Below are 21299 nucleotides of genomic sequence, written 5' to 3' on the forward strand. Positions count from 1 at the left end.
GTTATCAGTGGAAAAACCAAAAAGCTGCTTTGCAGCCAGGAAAGGCCTCTAATGGCAGCAGATGCTCCTACTGGTTGGTGAGAGGGTTTCCCACCTGCTGTTTCTTCATAATACACACAATATTCGCATTGTTTTATTGTCATTTGAAAGATAAGAAAATTAAAATCTTGTTAGAATGAAAATCATTTCAAATTTCAATCTTCCAGGAGCGTGAATACTTCGGAATTAGGAACTTTGACTTTCCACTCATCGAAGGACATCTACTTGTTCAAATCTAACTGAGGTGAATAAGGAATTTAAACCAACAAATCATTTTGGTGAGTGCTGCTGCTGGTCCTACCTGCTGTGCGTAGAGGGGGGGGCTGTATCTGTGGGGGCTCTTGGTGGAAGCAGCCAGGGCTCCTCCTCTTCGCTCGTATCGTTCCGCATCTGGAGACAGAGACAGGAGCATCACGGCCCCGTCCGGTTCATTTCTTCCACTGACCTGAACCCCGAAACTGCCGCCACACCTGGCTCTGCATCTGCTGAGCCGTCACTCCGTCTGTAGACCCGATCCATCTTGATGCTTCTCAGCACGCGCTGGCCCTCCCTCAGGCGCTCCACCGTGGTGGGGACCATCCTATGGAGGAACAGGGAGTTGTCAGAGGGGGGAATTTTCTCAGCACTGACCAGAGAGAAACAGGAGGTGGAGCCACCCTCACCACTGGTTGCTGCACTCCTGCCGCCTGGGCTTGAGCGGCGCCCTGTGGTGGTCCGGTGGGCTGACCTCCTCCAGGTGTGGGACCAGAGCTGTGGAGTGTGGGGAGGAAGGGGGCTGCATCTGCTGGTAGGAGTGGGCCGGGTGGGGTTCCTTGCTGCAGTAGGAGTCCAGCTGGGTGGGGGCGATGTTCCTGGCTACTGGTTCACCTGCTCTGTTGCTGCTACCGCCTTGCTTCCTCTTCCGGTACTCCAGCAGAGACACCTGAGCGGCAGAGGGAAGTAGGGCGCTCTCGTCAACACTTGCAGCTGTTACATCAGCCCTCATTGCTGTGTTTGATGCCAGGCCGCCAAAATCCATCCCATGATTCACCCAGACTGCGATGTTGAGTGATGACAGGCCACATGCAGCACGGCTCAGGGTTCCAGTCTGAGAGAAAGGTTTTCAAACCCTGTTTCATGACCGTCGGGATCCACTGGGCGCCCCTGCTCTCGCTCGGTTTCTGAACGACTGGACATCACCACCCCTCGGCTCAGAACGCAAGCAACATGAGACGCACCACGGTATGATGCAACCACGCTCAAAAAATCCACAAAAAACACACATGTCAACGTTCACAAGGGGGTTCAGGCACGCACACACCTTTACAATGAGAAGACTCATCCTAACTGGATGTCATCAGCAAACACGACAAACAAACGAGAGGATCAGGAGCGAGTGGGATGGTCAGACACTGACATGGATGGCTCTTGTCTGAAGTTGAATCTTATGCATCGAGAAAGAACCAGCGAAGGCTGAGCAGGAGTAGTGGAAGTCAAGAGTCACCACAGAGCACTAACAGCAGCCATTATGCTCTCGTCAGTTGCAAAAGTGTTTAGTAAGCCTCAACTCCTCGCACAGCATCAGTAGCGGGACTGTTTTTATTATTTTGAATCACAATCTTGCTATAAGGGATGCAAAAGCTCCCACTCTGCTTCCAGATACCAGACCCACCAACATTCTTCATCCGTCTGAGCGCATTTCTGCATAAAGAAAAGCAATTAACTTCTGACCAATCAGATAACATTTTGAACAGAAAAAGTTGGACCAGGGCCTGGAGTTCAGCAGGTGGATGCCTCTCTGCAAACAAAACAATTTTCATCACACGTCCACATCAGAGAACCGATTTTGGCAGCTCGGATGAAGTATGTCGGGACACCCTTAGGATTTGGCATGCAGGCACTGAGACTGACTAGTTGCTAGGAAACACTCTACTGTGGAGCCTGCTGTATAGCAAGCTCCATTGTCCACTCTATGGCCCACTGTACAACCAACTGTAGGTCCCACAGTAGGGTCAATGGTAGAGCCTCCTGTTGAACTTACTGTACTCTGTACTCTTGGCCACTGTACAGTGCACTGTAAGATCAACTATAGAGTCCACTCTACAGCCAACTCTAGGGTCCAATGAAGAGCCCACTGTTGAGTCCACTGTAGGGCCAGCATTACGGGCGGTTCTAGGGTCCTCTGTAATGTGGCCCAAACTGTTTTTTATTAAACCAGCCACTGGTGGTCCTGTTGTCTAATGTGTGTGTTCCTGGAAGCAGCCTGAATACTCCTGCTGACTGCCGAGTTCCTCTGGTGTGGTTCCTACTGGATGTTACATTTACAGTACAAACCTTTACTTTTGTGTGCTCAGCTATTGTTGGCAGTGATTCTAGAGCAGGCCAGGGACACTAGTGGCCTAACGCCACCTTGTGATGCGTTTATTGCTCTGGGTTTCAGTCTTTGCTTTACTATCGTTTTTTGGTTATGAACAGTTTTCGGTGTTAAGTGACTTTACACAGTTTATACAGACAAGCGGCTAACTAAGACCAGTGAGGTTCAAGAGCAAACAACAAATTTTAAATTTTTTATGTTTTCGTCCTACATGAGGCCACAGCAAAAGATGGGCTGTTGCTGAAATAATGAGGAACCCTCTTCCTGTCTGCCTGTTAAATGGATTTTGCTCTGGACTCTTAACACAAATATGCTTCCCACAGCATGATGCTAGCACCGCCATGTCTCACATTGGGAAGTTTTAGTGTGGGTAGTGCAGAGCTGGTTCTAAGTTATGCAACCTTTTGTTTGCATTTTGGCCTTCTTCTACGCGTTGTACTGTGTGTTGGCTGCGAGGCCTGTGGATCTCTACAGCTCATCCAGAGATGCGGGCCTCTTGGCTGCAGCTCTGATTAATGTTCTCCTGTCAGTCCGGGTGGATGTCCACGTCTGTTCTCTATGCCTTGATGATGGATGATCAGAGCACTAGGATGTTGATGAAGAACCTAATCCTGCTTTAAACTTGACCCCTGGCCTGCTGCTGGGTTCTTTGTTGTCTAAAGAACCTCTGAGGCCTTTATAAAACACAGTAGTTTATACTTGGATGGAACCTGTTTACGACTCGGGTGACTTCTCATGCACTGGACTTTATTTAGGGGCAACAGAGTAAATGGGGCAGAATACAAATATATATAGAAATTAGGACAGTCAATGTTAACGGATGCGATTAATCGGAACATTTCAATGCTTTAATATTACATAATGCAGATTATTCAGACTGCCTATTTTGACCTCAACGCCTCAAGTGGTTGCCTAGTTCACAGCATCGTGCGGGAGTGACGAGCGACTGCCGCCTCATCGCATATAGGAAGTAAATGGAGAGGGAGCTTTCTAAATTAATGTATAAAACAGAACGACCTCATTTAAACCTTCCTGAATATAAAAACATGGAAAACTGCCAATCTGCTTGGTTTGAGACAATAACATTTTTTTGACAACGTGCATACAGTGGCAGTTTTTGATGTGGGATTTATGGGCAGTTGCCCAGGGCAGTATCAGAAAGGGGTGAGGCGTCCAAAAACTAGAAAAGAAAATGCATCTTATCTGTCAGTTGTCCCCTGAACAAGATGTGTGTAGTGCTGTTACGTACCGGGAGACTACATTACCCCTCTACTTCTACTGCAAAAAAGAAAAAAAAAAATTGCTTGCATTTTAATTGGTTGGGGTGTGACAGGAAGAGCTTCATAACTGCCTGCATATTTATATTTTAAGCCTGCAAAGTTAGGCACAGTGATTAATCAGATTACATTTTTTTTTTAAATCGATTGACATCACAAATATAAATGCAACACAATTTTGTTGAATTCCAGTATCTTTTTCATCCCACTCAACACTGGCTGTGGTCTGTCTCATAAAATCCCAATAAAACACATGGAAGTTTCTGGTTTTAAGCTCATAAAACATGAAACAATGTGGTTGATATTGATTATAATCTTTAAAGGCTACAGCTGGTGATACAAAATGACATGCTGCAGAAAGAATTTTGGAAGAAATGATCTACTGAGGTAAATCGTGACCTCTAGAATATTTAGCCATCTGTGACTGAACTACGTCATCAGCTCAAGATTGTTCCTGGTTGGTTTGATTTCAACCAGAGATGATCTGAACCAAGTGGTAGCGTCACTGGCAGGGCTCATGCCGCGTGACCACTCGGCCACAGCGATGCCGTTTGATACGGTAGCTACAGCTGAGAAAGAGCCATGGTTGTTATGGAGCAAGCACACACCAGCCTCACTCTGACACCATTCTGACAATCCATGAACCATTGGCCTGGTGTCAATGGATGAACGTCTCCACATGTAGATGGGTTGGACAGAGATGGATTGAGAACTCTGAAGTTGTTGGGAAGCTGGAGGCTCATAGCTGAATGTTTGGAAGAGGGGCAGGGCAAAGCGGTCAGAGCATGGGGGGGTGCTGTATGCAGATGCAAAAAAAAAACAAACAATATTTACATGCACACTTCTAAAGATGTAGTTGTAGGGAGCATATTCACCATATTATGTACTGGCTTGTTTTCACTTCTTACAGCTATAGGCTGGTATTCTGCCTGTCCTGTCAGCAGACTAATGGTATGCTGGTTGGCCCTCTGCCTTGGAAGAAAAGCGGAAGAGAGACTTGGCAAAGAGTTTCAAGGAGCATCTGGGTGAGGGGTGGCTGAGGAAGGAGGAGGAGGAAGAGGAGGAAGAGGGAGGAAGGGCAGATCTAAAGAGATTCAGATACACACATGTAACTAGAAAAGGTTCCGTCTGAACGGACAGAAGTTCCTTCAGCAAGAAAAAGCCACTTAAACTGGTGAGCCTGGTGGGAACAGCTCATGACGTCTAAAACATTTAACGACAAAAGCTCTAAACATCTGCAGCTCCCATCACTGAGGTGTGGAGGACTTGCCTTCTTTTTCTGCGGGGGGTTGCTGGTGTGAGGCGAAGTGCTCCTGTCTGGGTAGGCCGCTCCGTAATGGCTCTCCCCAAAAGGAGACAGCGAGCCGGAGCCCATGTCTCCGACCAGGCCCTGTCCACTGAGCGAACTGTGGAAGGAATCTGCGGGAGAGAAAGCTCCGTCCACCTGGGAATGATGGCGCTCTGTGCTCAGGGGATTCCCCAGGTTTGCGTTGAGGGGGGAGCAGGTGTAAATGAGGTTGAACTCTGTCCTTAAGGCCTTCTCCCTGCTTTTGGAGTCCAAGGAAGAGCATGACAGCAGGTTCAGCGGGACGCCGCCCGCGGATGACTGGCCTTGGGAGTCTTGGCCTGAAGCGACCCCAGGAAAGTCGTCAGAGGTCACAGCCCTGGGACTCTCCAGGCTGGACGGGAGGGACAGGTCCAGAAACGGAGGTCGAGAAGCGTCAAAGTCGGCCTGAAGAGACGGCTGAGGAGGAGATGAGACGTAGGTGAGATGAAGAGAAGATGAAGAGGAGACGTGGAGAAGATGAAGAGGAGACGTAGAGTGGAAATAGAGGAGACAAAAGACAAAGAGGAGACATAGAGGAGAACGGTGATTAAAAGATGAAGAACTGAATCAGCTGTTTTGTTTGGAGTTAAGAAATGTGGACATACTTCTGGAGAGATGGACTCAGGCCGGTGTACAGGCGATGCCTCAGAGGACGATATGTCCTACAGTCAAAGAGAAAGGCTACATTAAAACAGGATCCAACAAAACTCTTTAGCATTCCTGCTCATTCTGGATGAGATGTTAATTTAATGTGATGAGCACAACACACTGATCTGCATCCTAAGGACACCCAGTGATACATTGACAAATCCTCCGTTCCTGCCATCTACCCATCTACAGCTTCATCAACCCTCACTTCTGACTGGCCAGTTGCAAAAACAACAATCCAATCTTTCTGAATGCACCGCAGCAAATAACTCTTCACTGTGGAAGCCGTTACTGAGGGAAGAAGATTCAAAGCTCTCTCACACACTCCGCGTGACATCACCACTCCCAGGGGCGCGGTATAGGGGGGAAAAGTAATGACAATTCTTTTGTGGAGGGCCGCCTGACCAACAGGGGGCCCTCCACAATATATTTATTTTTTGTTCATAGAAATAAAATAAAAAAACTGGGGCCCTGTCAATTACAAAATTAATCATATTGTATTTTCAAAGTTTGTTTTAGCAGTAGAAATTTTATGTTCCCACTCCCAGATAAAAAAAACACACATCTATATTTTCCCTGAACCCCCCTATCTGCGTTAAATGGTTCGTTCCTGCTTGGATCGCTTGAGAATTACGCCGTTAGCAGCAGACAGTAGGAAACACAAACAATTGTGGCAGTTTCTATGCTGCTAATAAAAGTTCTAAAATTAGGTTTTCAAAAACAAAATAGAGAGAGGGAGAGAGAGAAAAAAGGCAAGAGTGTTCATTTATAACCCAGTTTTTCTCCAAGAGAGGTGGGTAGACTGTGTGAAATTATCAACCATTTAGCATAGTTAACTTAGCTAGAATACTGTTTTCCTCCTTTTCACTAGCATTTAATGAATTAAGGAAAAAATTACCAACATATTCATATATTTAACTTGTGCCTTGTACCTTTTGCCACTTAACAACAGATGAGTCAGTCTGCAGGAGCTCTAACCCACGTCTCTCTTGACCCGTCCTCTCCTGAGTGAAATTAAAGCTGCACTATGTCACTTTTTTTAATCAATATTTTTTTCACATATTTTTTAAAACTGTCATTGTGTTGTGACTGTATGGTATGAGAGGTAATCTGTAAAAAATCTATTTCCTCTGCCTTCTCCCAGTGCTAGAAACAACCAGTCAGAGGCAGGAGAGTTTTAGTGCTGTCAATCACAATCTCAAGTGGTGCTGCTCATCCTTCCTCCCCCTCGATGCTGCAGCTAGCATAGCACAGAGCTATGCAGATTCAAACTGTGAATGCTCAGTTTAGTTAGCATAGCTACCAATGACGGCAGATAAACGGTTTCTTGTAATGATAAGTTGTTTCTCCACCATTAGCACATTTAGCAGTGAGTGAATGAGGCTAATTGACAGCGTTAAGATCGTCCTACTAGTTCTGATTGGTTGTTTTGTTCAGAACGTTGCATTACTTTAACCAGTAATAGTAATTCAGGAAGGAGATGGAGGAGATTGATTGTTTTCACTGATTATCTGTCTCATAACAAACTGCTACATGGTGACAGCTTTAACAAATAAGGAGAAAACATATTTTGTATTAAAGTTATGTACTGCAGCTTGAATAAAATGCAACTACATAACATTTTTGAGAAGTCTGGATTGCTTTATGTGTAGTTGTACGTTGCTTTTGACTGTTGCTCATGGGGAGAGACATTTCAGTATCTAAATCTAATAGAAAACATTTAAGCAACCTACTTGCATACTGGATGTGGACTGTTGGATGTTAAATTCATGAGCAGCAAATATTGTGCCAATTATCAGTATTGAATCAAAGAAAGCAAGGCAGATGCAACCCTTTAAAATTGTGACGCTTTTTATGGGTCAAATAAACTCAAAAAATTGTAACAGCAGCTGAGCGGGGGGCCCCAAACAAATTTATTGTCAGGGGGCCCAAGATTCCTGGCAGCGCCCCTGACCACTCCTCCTCATAGAAATATTAACCACTCTTGGGAGGAAGCCCAGTAAAAAGTATTACCGCAGATTTCTATGACTCTAGTTTGGATGAAGTTACTGTAACCATCACAAGAGAGACACAAAGAGGCTCAGATGAATTGTTCGCTACAAGATGGCCGACGAGCCTTGAAAGATGCTCTGGGCTGTTGGGACTCTTACTTCAAACTGAAGCGGTGTGTTGCAGCGGCTTGTGGGTTGTGAGGGCATCGGGGAGTAGACCAGGCCGTTGGGCAGCACAGAGCCACACGGTGGGTGGAGCAGCGGGTGGAGAGAGTCTTCAGGAAGTGGCGGCGTGATCGGTGAAAGCGGGCGAAGCAGGTGGTCCGAGGACGCTGGCATGGTCTCAGCTGCGTACTTGTGATGCCGCTTTTTAAACGGTGCACCGACATCTGATTTAAAGAAACAGGACGACATACACACATGGTTCATGTTCGTAGCTCCACAAGAAGAAGTGGGTGTGGGAGTTGAGAGGCGGCTGTGACCTACCGCTGCAGAGCGGGTTGGGGGTGGAGCGGCTGCTGGAGCTCTGCTGGGAGGAGGTGGACTCCGTTCCGTCCTCCACGCTGTTGGAACAGCTTTCATCCTCCACCTGTTTGATCCATCTCTGCAAGGCGACAGAATATGTCAACTTCTAGTTTTACAAATATGAAGCGGAACAGAGACTGATCGAGATGGGATGGTGTGTGTGATGTGGTCAGCTACTGATTTAAACAACGGGGCGAGGAGGAGAAGGCCAGAGGCAGGTACATGAACTCAATACAGTCCAATGAACACTTTCTAAAGACACTGTGATAAACTGGAAACATAAAAAAGCAAAAACAATGATTTCAGACATTTCACATTTTCAAAGGTTCATCACCACACCCCGATTTCTGGCCCGATCTCTAGTTTCCAGCTGTAATAACTGAAGCTAAGCAACCTGTAGGTGAGCTCCCTGCACTGCTAGCCGTATGTTTATAGGATTGTCTGACCTTTTTGTAGCAGCCATAGGTGCCATCCATCTGCAGCGGTCGGGGTCGGCGCCTCTCGGGGGTGAACGGGGAGCCGAATCGGACGTAGTGTCTGGGGGCTGTGCAGATGAGTGATGAGTGGGACAGGCCCGGCAGCATGTTGAGGGTGGTGGCCAACACTGTGGGGTCTGTGGTTATCCGCAGGGGCCGCTCAACAGGCACCTCCTGCTGGAGCTTCTCCCCTCCAGGGACTTTGTCGTTCAACCACTCCGTGACGAGGTACTGATGAGAGACAAATGACTGCTTAGCTGATCAGGCAGAGAAGAACTGAAATGCTGTGACAGAAAGGTCTGAGTGGTTCTGATAAGCGTCATGCTAGCGTAGCCTCACCTTCTTTGTCTTGGGGTAGCGCACACTGCCTTTGTGTATGCTGTTGGGACCCTGGGCGTCTCCGTCCAGGAGATGAGCTCCCTGACCACCGTCTCCATGGCTGTGTTCGGCCCCGTGTTGGCACTGAGACCCTTCATCGTGCAGAGCGGCCCCCTGGTCGGCCACCGCCTGCGCAGAGGACATCGCTGCTGCCGCAGCGGCCGCCGCTGCCTGCTGCTGGGCCAGGGCCTGGCGTTGGCGCCGAGCGCGCTGCGACGAGCTCGAGCGGTAGCGAGAAATCCGGCTCTTGGGCCGGGGCTTGGCGGGCCTGGTGGGCTTGGGAGGAGCAGGCAGGGCGGGGAGGGTGGCTGCTGGTGGCTTGTCCTCACCAGGAGGGTTCTCCTATGAGGGAAGGTGGAAAAACAACATGTTGAACCTGTCGCCACAACGATTGCGCCTGACGGGATTCAGACACTGGCTGCTTCTTTGGTCTCACCGTGAAGTAGGTGGTCCGGCGTGTGCTGACTCCCACTCCAGAGCTGTGTGGGACAGAAGGTGTCTCCGGAGGGTTTCCCGTCCTGTCCTCAGTGTCCCCCACCTCGTCCTTCACTTCAGCTCCCGTCACTCTTCGCCTGGTTGGAGCCTTCAGGTAGAGAGAAGCAGCATTCAGAACCAAGCAATCCAGCTTCGGAAACAGTTTAAGAGCTGGCCTGGGCTAAGCAATGCTTGTTTAGGTAGCAGTGACAGTAAAGATGGATTAAGCTAGTTTAATAGTTGACACAGTGAACTGGGTGGGAGGGGTCCGCACCAATTGCGTCGTCCCTTCACCTGCCCTTCGGCCTCACGCCATTATTTCCAAATTATGATGCCTGCACCTCTAAATTTTGGTGACTTAAAAAGAAAACACATTGGGCCACTAGTGGGCTGCTCACATTACCGGGTTAAGAAGGTTTTCTGGGGAAAATACGCAGATGAAGCAGAAATGTCGGGAAAATAGATGAAAATCTCGTACTCTTTTACTACAGCCGATCCCATTTTCATCCACTTCTCCGTCTTCTGGTTTGACCTCAGTCAGCGTTTTCTCCTACAGCAACACATGAACACACATCAACGCATTTACTCCTTGACACTTCTACTTCACTTGGTGATCCAGACGTAGAGCCGGAGCTAAAAGCCCACCTCGGTGTCGCTGACTCCCTGCAGGTCCCTGCCCTCTGGCTGCTGGTCTGGGGTCAGCGTGCCATTGCTGGCCAGGCAGCTCTCCAGCTCCTTCCTCTGGGCTTTCCTGCGCCGCGTCTCCGTGCCAACAGCAGGAGAGGGAAGAGCGAGAGCAGTGGGGTTCAGGAAGCTCTCCATGGGGCTCAGGTTGTGCTTCTGCACAGGGCAGTTCTGGTTGCCTTTATGGCAGGCGCAGTCCACCTTATAGTTGCTGCAGGGTGATCAGGAGAGTGGGTTACAAACGCCCAGTCGCGATCGTGGCGACCGGTGATGAGCAGGACTCACCAGCTGCTGTACTCGTAGTCAAAGCCAATGGTGACCTCCGTGTCCTTAGCAATCGGGCTGATGGCGTAGATGCAAAGGTGGATCATCCCCTCGGCAATCATGTGTCTGACCTTGGAGGGAGAGAAAACGCATTCTCGCTTTTGAATAAAAGGTTTAATATGAAAAAACAAAACAAAAACAAAAACAAAAAAAAAGCAAGGGAACAGGCTGACCTCAGCGTTCGGGGTGCAGGACCTCCTGATGAAGCGTGCGTCGTTTCCGAACGTCCTCGCGTCAACGCACATCTCCACGTCGTTGAATTTGGAGTAGAACAAGACGAAGGGGTAAGGCCTGGAGGACGACAAGGGTCAGTGAGAGCAAAACGCACCGCGGCGGCAGAGAACAGCTGCGACAGGCTGGCGACAGCTCACTTTTTAAAGAAATGCCCGTTGACTTCAAACTGCTGCCGGAGCATGACCTTCCCCCGGTACTCGATGATGAGCGTGTCCGCCTCCAGGTTCCTGGCCGCTCGCAGGATCTTCCTGTGTTTCTGGACCCGGGTGACCCGCCCCAGCTGGAGCTGCAACACAAAACAGAGTAGAGCTGCAGCATTTTCGCCAAACTCTCGCGTGCCCCCCTTCTTCCCTCCAGCAGGGGGCACAGGAGCAGGGCGTGAGCGGACCTGCATCTGGGAGCCCAGCACCGTGTTGTTGCAGGCCAGCTCCGTGCGATTGATGGTGTCCAGACCGTTCACGCACGCCTGCGTCTGCGTGTCGGAGGGCGGCGTGGAGGCGCCGCTCTCGGCCTTGGAGACGGAGGCGCAGGCGGAGCGGTGCAGCTCCAGCAGCGTCTGGATGTCGGCGCTGTACTGGTTGGAGAGGGCCTCCTCATACTGGTCTGTCCACTGGCGGATGCGGCTCTCCCAGCCCTCGGCCGTGTTCTCGTCCAGCACGCTGGCCTCGGACGTGGAGTTCTGCGAGAGAGCAAACAGGGAGGGGGGTGGACATGACCAGGAGCTTCCAGCTGCACAGGAGGGATAAGCGGGACGTGTAGGACGGATGCAACGCTCACCTTCATCCTCATGGATTTCCTGGAACCCTGTCTGAAAGCCTGGAGACGAGAAGCCGAGGCGGCAACAGTTAGAAACAAGAGGAAACAAACCAGGCTTCTAATGCTGCCCTGATGAAACCAATTGACTAGATTTTATTTATGACTTCATGCGATGGACCAACAGAGTCGTTGTTAATTGCAAAGTGGGAGGGAAAAAAAATAAACAATCAATAAAAGTCTGAAAAGTGTGGTGTGTCCTTGTTTTCAGTCCCCTAAACCAGAGGTTCCTCAACTTTTCCAGACAATGCTACAAAATATACATGTATGTAGCCTTTATTTTTTATTGTCATGTTTTTGCTTTATTTGTATGATTTCGTACATGTAATCAACATTATGCTGTATTGTTTTGCATGATGTATTAAACACAATACATCATGTGTTTAATACATCTTAGATATGCCGTCTAAAAAGCCTGTAAACAGCTGCTGTCCGGTGACGGAATGCGGGCAGCAGGATCCGCTGTGACCTCGTCACAGGCTACAGCTTTCACACACACGTGCGCGCACACACACACGCGCACTCGCACCCACCTTGACTTTCTTTGGCTTGGGCGTTCCGCGGCCTCGCTCCGTGCTTTTCTTCCTTTTCTTGGATTTGCTCCTCTTGACCCGGTTGACGGTCAGTTTGATGCTGGTGGGGGTGTGCTGGGTGGCCGTGTAGGAGACGGTGGAGGGAGAAACCTCTTCATCACCACTTTCTGTCACACTGCTCTCTCCAGCTGAAAAAAAAGAAAAAAATAGTTTATTTTTTTTGCACACACGTTTGAAAATGTTTTGAATACCGCCAACAGTAAAACTTTATTTGAAGGGATGTGAATAAGACTGACATGACAGCTGTCATAAACATGAGTCTTCATGAATGATTGACTGTTTTCATGATGTGTCATTCAGTAAATAATGACACTTTTAATTAACTTTTAATGCAACTTTGCTTCAAAAGTGTCGTTACTTACAGAATAATGCAAAGATGACACTTTTAATGCACATTTAATGAAACATTTATGCAACTTTGCTTTAAAAGTGTCATTATTCACAGAAATATCCAAAGTTGACCCTTTTAAATCAACTTTACTTACCAAATGACACTTCTTGACAACAATAATAAACATTCATCAACATCCCTTCATGTTTATAACAGGTGTTACATCACGTTCCTGTCAGGGTGATGTCAGTCTTATGCACACCACCCCTTCACATAAAGGGTTGTTACCAGGCCGACCACTCGAAGTGTACCTGAAACATTCTCTTGCTTTCTGTGGGCGCCCTCTACTCCTTTCCTCCTGTCCAGCTCCCTGCAAAGACAGTGGGTCAGCACAGGGCAAAAGCTTTTTGGGGAAAACGTGCGGCTGCGTTTGGGCCTGAGCCTGCCGGTCCCGGCAGCCGGACCGGGCGCTAACCTGCAGGTGCATTTGAGGTGCACGCCGTCTGGCGTGGGGCTGCAGCGGCACCAGCTGCTCACTGCCACGTCCTCCTCGGAGGAACTGTCGCTGTCGGCGGAGTGCTCGGCCCGGGGTTCGTGGTAATGGGAGCTGCGGACCATGCCGTTGAGGTCCATGCGGGGAATGATGGTTTGGGAAAGCGGAGAGGCGGGTGGGGTAGGGGGAGGGGGCGCGCCATAGTTGTGATCCTGACAACATACAACGGAAGACTGTTGCATCTTCAAACAACGGGGGTGTTCAGGCAACAAAAAAAAAGGGAAACGGAAAATGGAGACAAATGAAAATGAGGGCAAAATACCAGGTATGTGAAACAGTAACAGCTGTTAATAACAGAAGCGGTCTGCGGGTTCGGCAGGCTAACAGCAGGAAGGACTATTTCACTTCGAGTGGATGCATTAGCGGCCTACAGTTTCACTCTGACAACAGCATCTTAACAGACCAAGTAAACGGAAAAAAAAAAGATTAGGAAAAAATAGAAAGACTGAGACAGAATCCATTAGTTCTTATTTACAATCTGAAAACATCACAATAGCAGCCTTCTCATTAAGAAAGAGTAATATAATAAACTACAAGACGTGCTATGATCAGCGCTGCAGATGAGGAAGAAGCTGTCTGAACTCACAGCATATGGGAGTCCCCGATACCCATGATTCTGTGCACTACCACAGCTGTGGTTGTTGTAGTTCTTCTCATTCACTGCAGGGCTTGCTTCAACTGACTCAGGGCTAAAAACACAAACAAACTTCATCAGGTAAAACAAGTCAACGCGCACACACACACACACACACACACACACACACACACACACACACACACACACACACACACACACACACACACACTCTAACATGGAATTTCATGTCTGGCTTTCCCACAGCTGATTAGTGGTGGGACGTCACCACTAGATGGCACCAGAGCTCCTCTTTACTCCGACTCTGCAGCAAGTCTACATGTTGAAGGAAACCAGATGAAAGAGTGTTTCATCAAATCCCATCAGGGGGGAGAAGTCGCCGTGGTAACCAGAGATAAGGAGGGGGCTGAGCCCAGGCCGGAACCAGTCTGGAACCGGGTCAAGAACTGGTCAGAACCGGGTCAGGAACCAGGCTAAAACCAGCCTGGCACCAGTCTGTTAAACAAACTTAAGAGCTCATTCTATTCACTGTCCATTAAGAATGGGCAAAAATAAGTAAACATTTTCTTATTAGGATTTTGATTTATTCCAGAACCAAACATGGAGATGCAGTTTTCAGCTTCTAAGCACCACAACTCTGGAACAAACTTCCAGAAAACTGCAAAGCAGCTGAAACACTGGGTTATTTTAAATTAAGGCTAAAATTTGCTTAGAGTTGCTTCTGAACCATAATAAATGGAACACTGACCATCATATTTGATTTGTATCAACGGTCTTTATGATGGTCCTTTATGATGCTGCTGGTTTCTCAATCGGTGACCGTATCTATGTTTTAATGGTGTTAAATAAATAAAAAAACAAAAAGTTATTTTTTCTTATTTTGTGTGTTATTTGCATCAATAAATGACAGTAAGTCAGATTCTAATTAAATCCAGTTATGGTCTGCGGCTTAGTCATAGAAATGTTTTCGGTATGCGGCCCCTGAAGGAGCATCATGATTTTTATCATTACCACAACACTACCACAAAACATTGGTATAAAATATTTCAAATGAGGCTTCTATTCTAATCTATTACATTGGTTTGTCACACTTCAGTGTTTCAGAAAGTCAATTTAAGTATTTGTCAAAAACAACACAAGTAAACAAAGAAAAATGCGGTTTTTAAATGAAGATGTTTGTTATTAAGGGAAATAAATAATCCATACCTACCTAGGCCCTGTGTGAGGAAGTGATCGCCGCCCCGGTTATTCTAGAGACAAAAGGTTTGGATTTGGCCATCAAACCTGACGGCACTGAACACACGCCCTACTGGACTCTGCTACCTTCCACCCTCTTCAGTGTGAATGCTACCACTGAGTAAAGGAGCCTCAACAAACATCAGTAAGGTGTTTAAAGGTGAGGTCAGACTAAGTACACAGGCGAAGGCCTAATTTTAGGAGGACGATCTTTTCTGACATACAGACATGTCTGTCTGTAGTTCTTTTACTGTCTTTGTAAAAAACGACCAGCCGTTCCTCCCTGTGGCGCTGGATTTGTGCATTTATTTGGTTCTAGCTTCTCCGGTCGGCTTGCATCCACATACGCAATCGAACCGCGCCAGAGTTCACTTCAACTTAACCGAGACCGAGGTCTTCAAGCAGATTAGAGTTCACGTTTTTGGTTTTATTAGAGTCCGATTCCACATTTACACTTCCCCAAATGAACCGGACCTTCCAGACAAATAAACTATAGAGTTTGATTACAGCGGACTGAACAGGGAATGAACAGTAAAATGTCGAACATTGTCATTTTTAACTTGTTTTTAAATTAGTAGTGAAAGGCTTTTCGTCAAGCACACTCTACTCTAATTGGAATTAATTAATGACATTATCGCCAGGAAGGCTAGACATGTTTATGGAACATTTCTTATTCAAAGAGCCATTAGCAGCACAAAATAATAAAGGTCCAGCTTCCACAGTTATCACAAAACACATATGAGAGATACTAATGAAAGCCCTTTGACTGGAAAGTAGTTATATAAATGTAGTCCATTTACCAGTGAAAAAAATTGAGAGTAACAGACATCAGCCAGTTCCAGTTCCAGCTGGCGTTGACTTACTCTGATCCAGCAGCCATATCCGAGTAAGACGTTTCAGGTGTGGTGACTCCCAGAGTGATTACTATGCTCATGACGTCCAGCACAGCGACGCGTGGAAGTGGGGGGACGAGGGGGAAGGAGGGGGCGAGAAGGGGAAGAGGGGAGACAGGATGGGATGGGGGGAAAGGAGGATGAGAAGAGGATTCACAAGGTCCAACTTATAGCAACGGACCACTCCAGAAGGGGGACGCCGTCGAGCCGCAGCCCACGGCTCACGGTCATGGGGGACCTGAGGACGGAGGGCACAAACGTTTGTTAAAGATTAGCAAACACAAAATGGCTTCTAGTTCCTGCTGTATGTCTGTGATTATGTCAACAATCAGCTGTGGTTAGCACAGCCAACTATACATTTCAGTCTCTTTTCCTGTGAATTAAATGCCTCTATAGTTCATGTTGGTTATGGTGCTGACCAAATCTCGATTTTTTAATAAATCTTTTTTTTACCTTTCACAAAGACATTCAGTGTGCTGCTGTGGCTACTCGTTCTTTATGTCGATTAAAACTGTCATCCCAGCCACGGTTACGACACTAAAGGCATGTGAATGTATTAGATACCCTTCAAAATAAGAGACGTGGTTGGATATAGAACTGACTATGAGCAGATGAGGCTTAAAATTTCTAAGGAGTCGACAGCAATTCATACTTTCGGACATTATGACAATCAAAACCTCAACATCGAAAAAGTAGAGTCCTTGTTACCAAAGAAACTAAACCAGATCTAAAAAACTGGATATGTTTCAATATGCTAAAATTAAGGCCTAAAAACATATTTTATTTATTAAATTTGCTGCTGTTAGCCAAAATGCTAGCATCAACATGTAAGCTAACGTCAGCATGTTAAGCATTGACAAATAGCGTTTTAGCAAATGTCAGCATGTTAGATTAATTATAAAAAATGTTTTACCATAGTAAACAGGTTAACAAAAGTTAAAATGCTATTATTGGACAACAAGCAAAGTTTAAAATAAATATCTTAAGCTACTAGTAACAAATATGCTAGCATACAAAAATATGTACTTTTAAGTACAATAAGTTTGCAATCATAGGCAGATTAAAATCCATGAGGATGCTGGCATGGAAACTAAAAAAAAAAAAAGAAAACAGCAGAAAATAGTGTCCATAAAATCGGAGACCCAAAAGCAAAAGCTTTAAAAGAAGAAATTGAATGAAATCCAAGAAGCATTTGAGATATTCCACAAAACCTTATATTCTAAACCTCTGAAGGAACTACTGACCACATTAATGTATATATTCTGAACTCCACAGAATTATCTTCAGAAAAATGACATTGAACATCACGGAAAAAGAAATAAAAACACGAGTAGATTAACAACATGTAAATCTCCAGGGTCAGACGGTTTACACTAGGGCTGTGTACTAATATCAATTTTGCGATATATATTGATATTTTCTTTCCTAGAAAAAAAATTTATATTCATCCGCAAGTATCGTAACATCCAATTGTCACCTTGCTCATTCACTGCTTGCATCGCCGGGAGACTGATTAGGTCATCACTCTCTAGTGTCACTGTAGAGAATTTCTGCCAAATTACCCGCCTAGTAGATACCTGATTTACACAGAAGAAGTGCGGGCAGCGTAATGGCGGCGAATATCGTGGTGCAGCACGACCGAAGACATATATATACCCAAGAGGATGAGGGTAAAGAGCAGATGACCCGCTACAGGGAGGCTGAACTCTTGGAAGTATAAGAGGATCCACTGGTTTGGTAGAAGGAGCACCAATATGAGTATCTACTCCTATCACACCTTGCTAAAAGGTACTTCTGCATCCCTGGCACCAGTGTATCCTCAGAGTCTTCTCCACCGCTAGAGATATCATCACTACGCAGAGAAGTGCACTTCTCCCAGAGCACGTCGATCAGATTCTATTTCTAAACAAAAGTCTAAGGAGAATGTAGCTCACTAGGTCTCCAGAGTAGACTTTCTGTTTAAAGTTCACTTATTAGTCAGGGTCTATCTACAGGCCTTAAACTAAAGAGATTTGAATTCAATCCTCCTACCTACATCAAACTTTTAAAAATGATCAAACACCAATGAGTTGGAAGGAGACAATCTCAGTAATAGAAAATCAGTCACAGGATACTGTTAAACTGCACCAAGCTGCAATGCCTTGTCTAATTGTTGATTGAAAGCTGCAAATAAAACTTCCAGAGGACAGACTATAGAGACAGATAATCCAGTAAAGACGATTCGTTCTTTAACGTTTCACAAATACAAGAACCCCGTCCCCCAGTTCTTGTATCAAAAAAATTCACACGGGTCCATGCACTGAGTCATGCTGACAATTAAGTTTTATGATCAAAAAAGAGCGATTCTGTATGTTTAAAATGACACGCTGACATGCCTGTGGCGGAGAAGGCCCATTTTTAATACATCGAACAGAAAAGAGGAGACAGGATATACAGAAAACATACTTGATCTTCTAGAGCTCCAGATATGGGCTGTGGTAAGGAAGAGAACCAGCAGGGGGCACCGTGTTCCCAGACAGCTGGAGGGATGAGTAATCACTTGGCTCCTGGCTCATGTGACTGTGTGCTGCTGAAACACTGACCCAAACTCTGTCTACAAGCTGCCTCTGCTGCAGCGTTCACACACCAACACTGAGCTTTAGGTCGCAGAGCCTTCCACCATGGACCGACACCTGCTCCACCGCTCCATCGTCTCAATCGTCCACCGCTCCACCGTCCCTTGCTTCACCGTAAAGCAAGGGACGGTCACTTCACCGTCCCCTTTATTTAGTGGGGACGGTCCCCTGCTCTAATCTCCACCTGCTCCATTCGCCAAGTTTTGACAAGAGAACAAGGTTCCCCAGCAGACAGACAGACGGAGCAGTGCCACCTGGAAGGCAAGCGAAAGGATGCATGCTCCCAGAGACACAAACATGGCAACCGTAACAAGATTCGAAAGCAGAAATCTTTGCACATCGAAGCGTGGAAGTATGAAAAGCAGCAACCAACAACTGTTTACTAGATTATTTTCATTGTGACGACAAGAGATGCATATATAAATCCTGATGATGTATTTGCTCACACTAATAAGGTCTCAGCAGACATTTTGTAATGTCTTCTTATTATAAGAGCAACTTGGCCAAATTTGAAATTCACATCAGTACCACATGATTGGCTGCACAATATGCAACAATTTTTCATTATTTGCAAAACACAACATGAACAGCAGCTTGGATTGCAATAAATGTTGGCTAGTTATTCAGGTGCCATGCATTCAGTCTCTGGGTGTCTGTGAGTTACTGCTGACTCAGCCCTGTAGTAACCCGCTGCATGCTGGGTATTTGTGAAGACGAGGTCATTAGCCAGGAAAGGAAGTTTCTACTCCAAATATAGACAGCGGGGGGTTAGGAGGTAAATTCCACACAAAGCAGAGTGCCCCTCTCTTTATCTTCCCTCCCTACAACAAACCTCCCAACTCCTTTACTTCCTTATTTACCTGAGTGGCCATGACAACCAGGCTCAGATTACCAGCAGCTTGACACCAAGACAAGAGGCCATTTTAGAGACAAAGCCAGGGAAGAGACATGCTGAGGAAAACCGCTCAGAAAAAAATGCATGCTAGCACATTTTGTGCTGGTGTAGCTTAACATAATACACATCTATAGCAATGATCATCATTGGAACTCCTTCTTTAAAGAATTGTGCAACATGTTGTAATCATCTTTAGGTTGAGGAAGCTGTGGTGGTAAAAAAAAATAAAATTACATGCCTGTAATGGACAACATGATCCTTTCTCACTTACATCTACAGCTAGAAAGCAAGACTTAAGTTGGGGTTCCAAAGGCAACAGAGAGGACAGCAGAGCCCTAATGCCTGCTCTGAAAGGGAGCATGAATAGAACACGGCCATCTCTATCCCATAATGACAGTACGCTGGTTGAGCTGAACCCTGGGCCTCTGGAGGACGGAGGGGGAGCCAGATCGATGGCTCCATTCTCAAACAATCCTGACGTGAGTCTAAGAAGCAGCTAAGGCTGCATGAAGACTGGAGATCAGACTAACTGAGACACTGTGCATGATTGCAAAAGGTCAATACAAATCAGAGAACGACTAGGGACATATCATTATGGCATGCAGCATTAGCCAGAAGGTGATGGTCCCAGCTGAGCGCACTGAATAGTCGACTAATGTTGTCGTGGGCTGGTGTCTGATTCTCTTCACGGGACATAACTGCTGCTAATAAAAATTATAGAAAATAGACCTGGGCGATGAAACAATAACCATATCTATCGCGATAGACACGTGATCAAAAATATGTCCTGTATAATGTTGATAAATTCACCAAACTCCAATCTAGAACCGAACAGCATTCTGCGGGATCTAAGCAGAGGAAAAGCTTTAGTTGATCAACTTCTCAAGCCCAGTTAATCAAGGTGGGAGGCATCAGTGGAGTTCGGACACTCCCATGGACTTACCTAGAAAGAATGGACTGCAGAAGTCAATTTGGGTCATGGAGATCCAAACAGTTCCAAACATCAGCAGTTCCAGGACTGAATATAATTCATTCTCTGTTTCACAGTTTCTCTGGTAAGTTGATGAAAATATTTTCTTGCTGACTGCTCTTTACCACAATTTACCAACAGTGATATTTTAAGTGAGCAGTTTTTGCTAATTCAGAAAAAACTGCTCACTTAAGTTTTATTTTAACTGCAGCTAGCATGACAGGTTTAAACGGTTTTATTTCAGTCCGTCTAATTCAGTGTTTTACAATATCCATTGCAGCTTAAATTTTGAAAGTTGATCATTTTCTCATTTTTGTGGAAATTCCAGTTACTGGACAACCTCAACTATAAAACGTTTAACGTGTCTATTGGTAATTTTTTTGTTCCGTTTAGTAATTTTCTAGCTCAGTCTTTGGTTTTTTTAGTACCATGTAATTTTTCAACTAAATTACATAGTAATTTAGATGAAATTCAAGTCATATGTCCGTCATAGGAGAGAGTCACATAAATGGGAGACATTATTATTAAAGAAAGACATGATTGTGAGGATGAGTAATTTTTAAAACATATTTTCCAGGTAATGGGAACAATTTCAGTGAACTGCTTATGCATGTTGCACACAAGGTATTAAAAAAGTAACAAGATCTCATTTTCTGTCCTACAAAATAAGAGCTGAATCAAGACATTTGAACAAAGTGAATTTAACAGCATAACCTTGACAAAGTTGATATTTACTGCAGGACTGTTAATTAGATTTATATTATTAATGTCTCCTTCATGTCCAGGAACTTTGCCAGAAGACATTTCAAACATTCTTTTGTAAGGACTGCATTTTTAAAAATTCTGTCCGTCCCCTGTCACCGTTCTTTGCCAGTCGTGGCAGCTGTTGTTGACTATAGTTCTTTATTTTGAATCAATTGATCAAGGTCGTATTAGGGGCAATTTTAGAGTTGGCTCATTGATTGCCTCTGGTGACCTTAGAGTGTGAGCTAGAAGTTATATGTGAATCCCAGAAAAAAATTAAATGACAAAAGTATGATCAATAGTTTGAAGTTTTGGTATAGGAAGATTTTTG

The 21299-nt window shown here is 45.7% G+C and overlaps 1 protein-coding gene across 11 annotated transcripts in view; it reads right to left on the reverse strand.

Moving 5' to 3' along the window:
• Positions 1-21299, reverse strand: part of setd5 (SET domain containing 5) — a 35824-nt gene that overhangs the window by 2178 nt on the left and 12347 nt on the right. Inside the window, exons 1-23 of one of the 11 annotated variants that reach the window (XM_008410403.2) lie at positions 13607-13709; positions 13283-13413; positions 12943-13172; positions 12779-12837; positions 12077-12264; positions 11508-11546; positions 11119-11409; positions 10868-11016; positions 10670-10787; positions 10458-10567; positions 10134-10383; positions 9967-10038; positions 9451-9597; positions 8976-9356; positions 8607-8867; positions 8122-8239; positions 7795-8024; positions 5602-5658; positions 4940-5413; positions 4545-4637; positions 702-961; positions 510-619; positions 341-429 (exon numbers count right to left, since the gene is read on the reverse strand). In XM_008410403.2, coding sequence (XP_008408625.1) covers positions 341-429; positions 510-619; positions 702-961; positions 4545-4637; positions 4940-5413; positions 5602-5658; positions 7795-8024; positions 8122-8239; positions 8607-8867; positions 8976-9356; positions 9451-9597; positions 9967-10038; positions 10134-10383; positions 10458-10567; positions 10670-10787; positions 10868-11016; positions 11119-11409; positions 11508-11546; positions 12077-12264; positions 12779-12837; positions 12943-13100 — 3654 coding nt within the window. In that variant the 5' untranslated portion in view covers positions 13101-13172; positions 13283-13413; positions 13607-13709. The other 10 variants (XM_008410400.2, XM_008410399.2, XM_008410402.2 and 7 more) reach the window with 10 other exon arrangements.

This window comes from Poecilia reticulata, linkage group LG5 (assembly GCF_000633615.1).
Source record: "Poecilia reticulata strain Guanapo linkage group LG5, Guppy_female_1.0+MT, whole genome shotgun sequence".
In the NCBI taxonomy this organism is placed as follows: domain Eukaryota; kingdom Metazoa; phylum Chordata; class Actinopteri; order Cyprinodontiformes; family Poeciliidae; genus Poecilia; species Poecilia reticulata.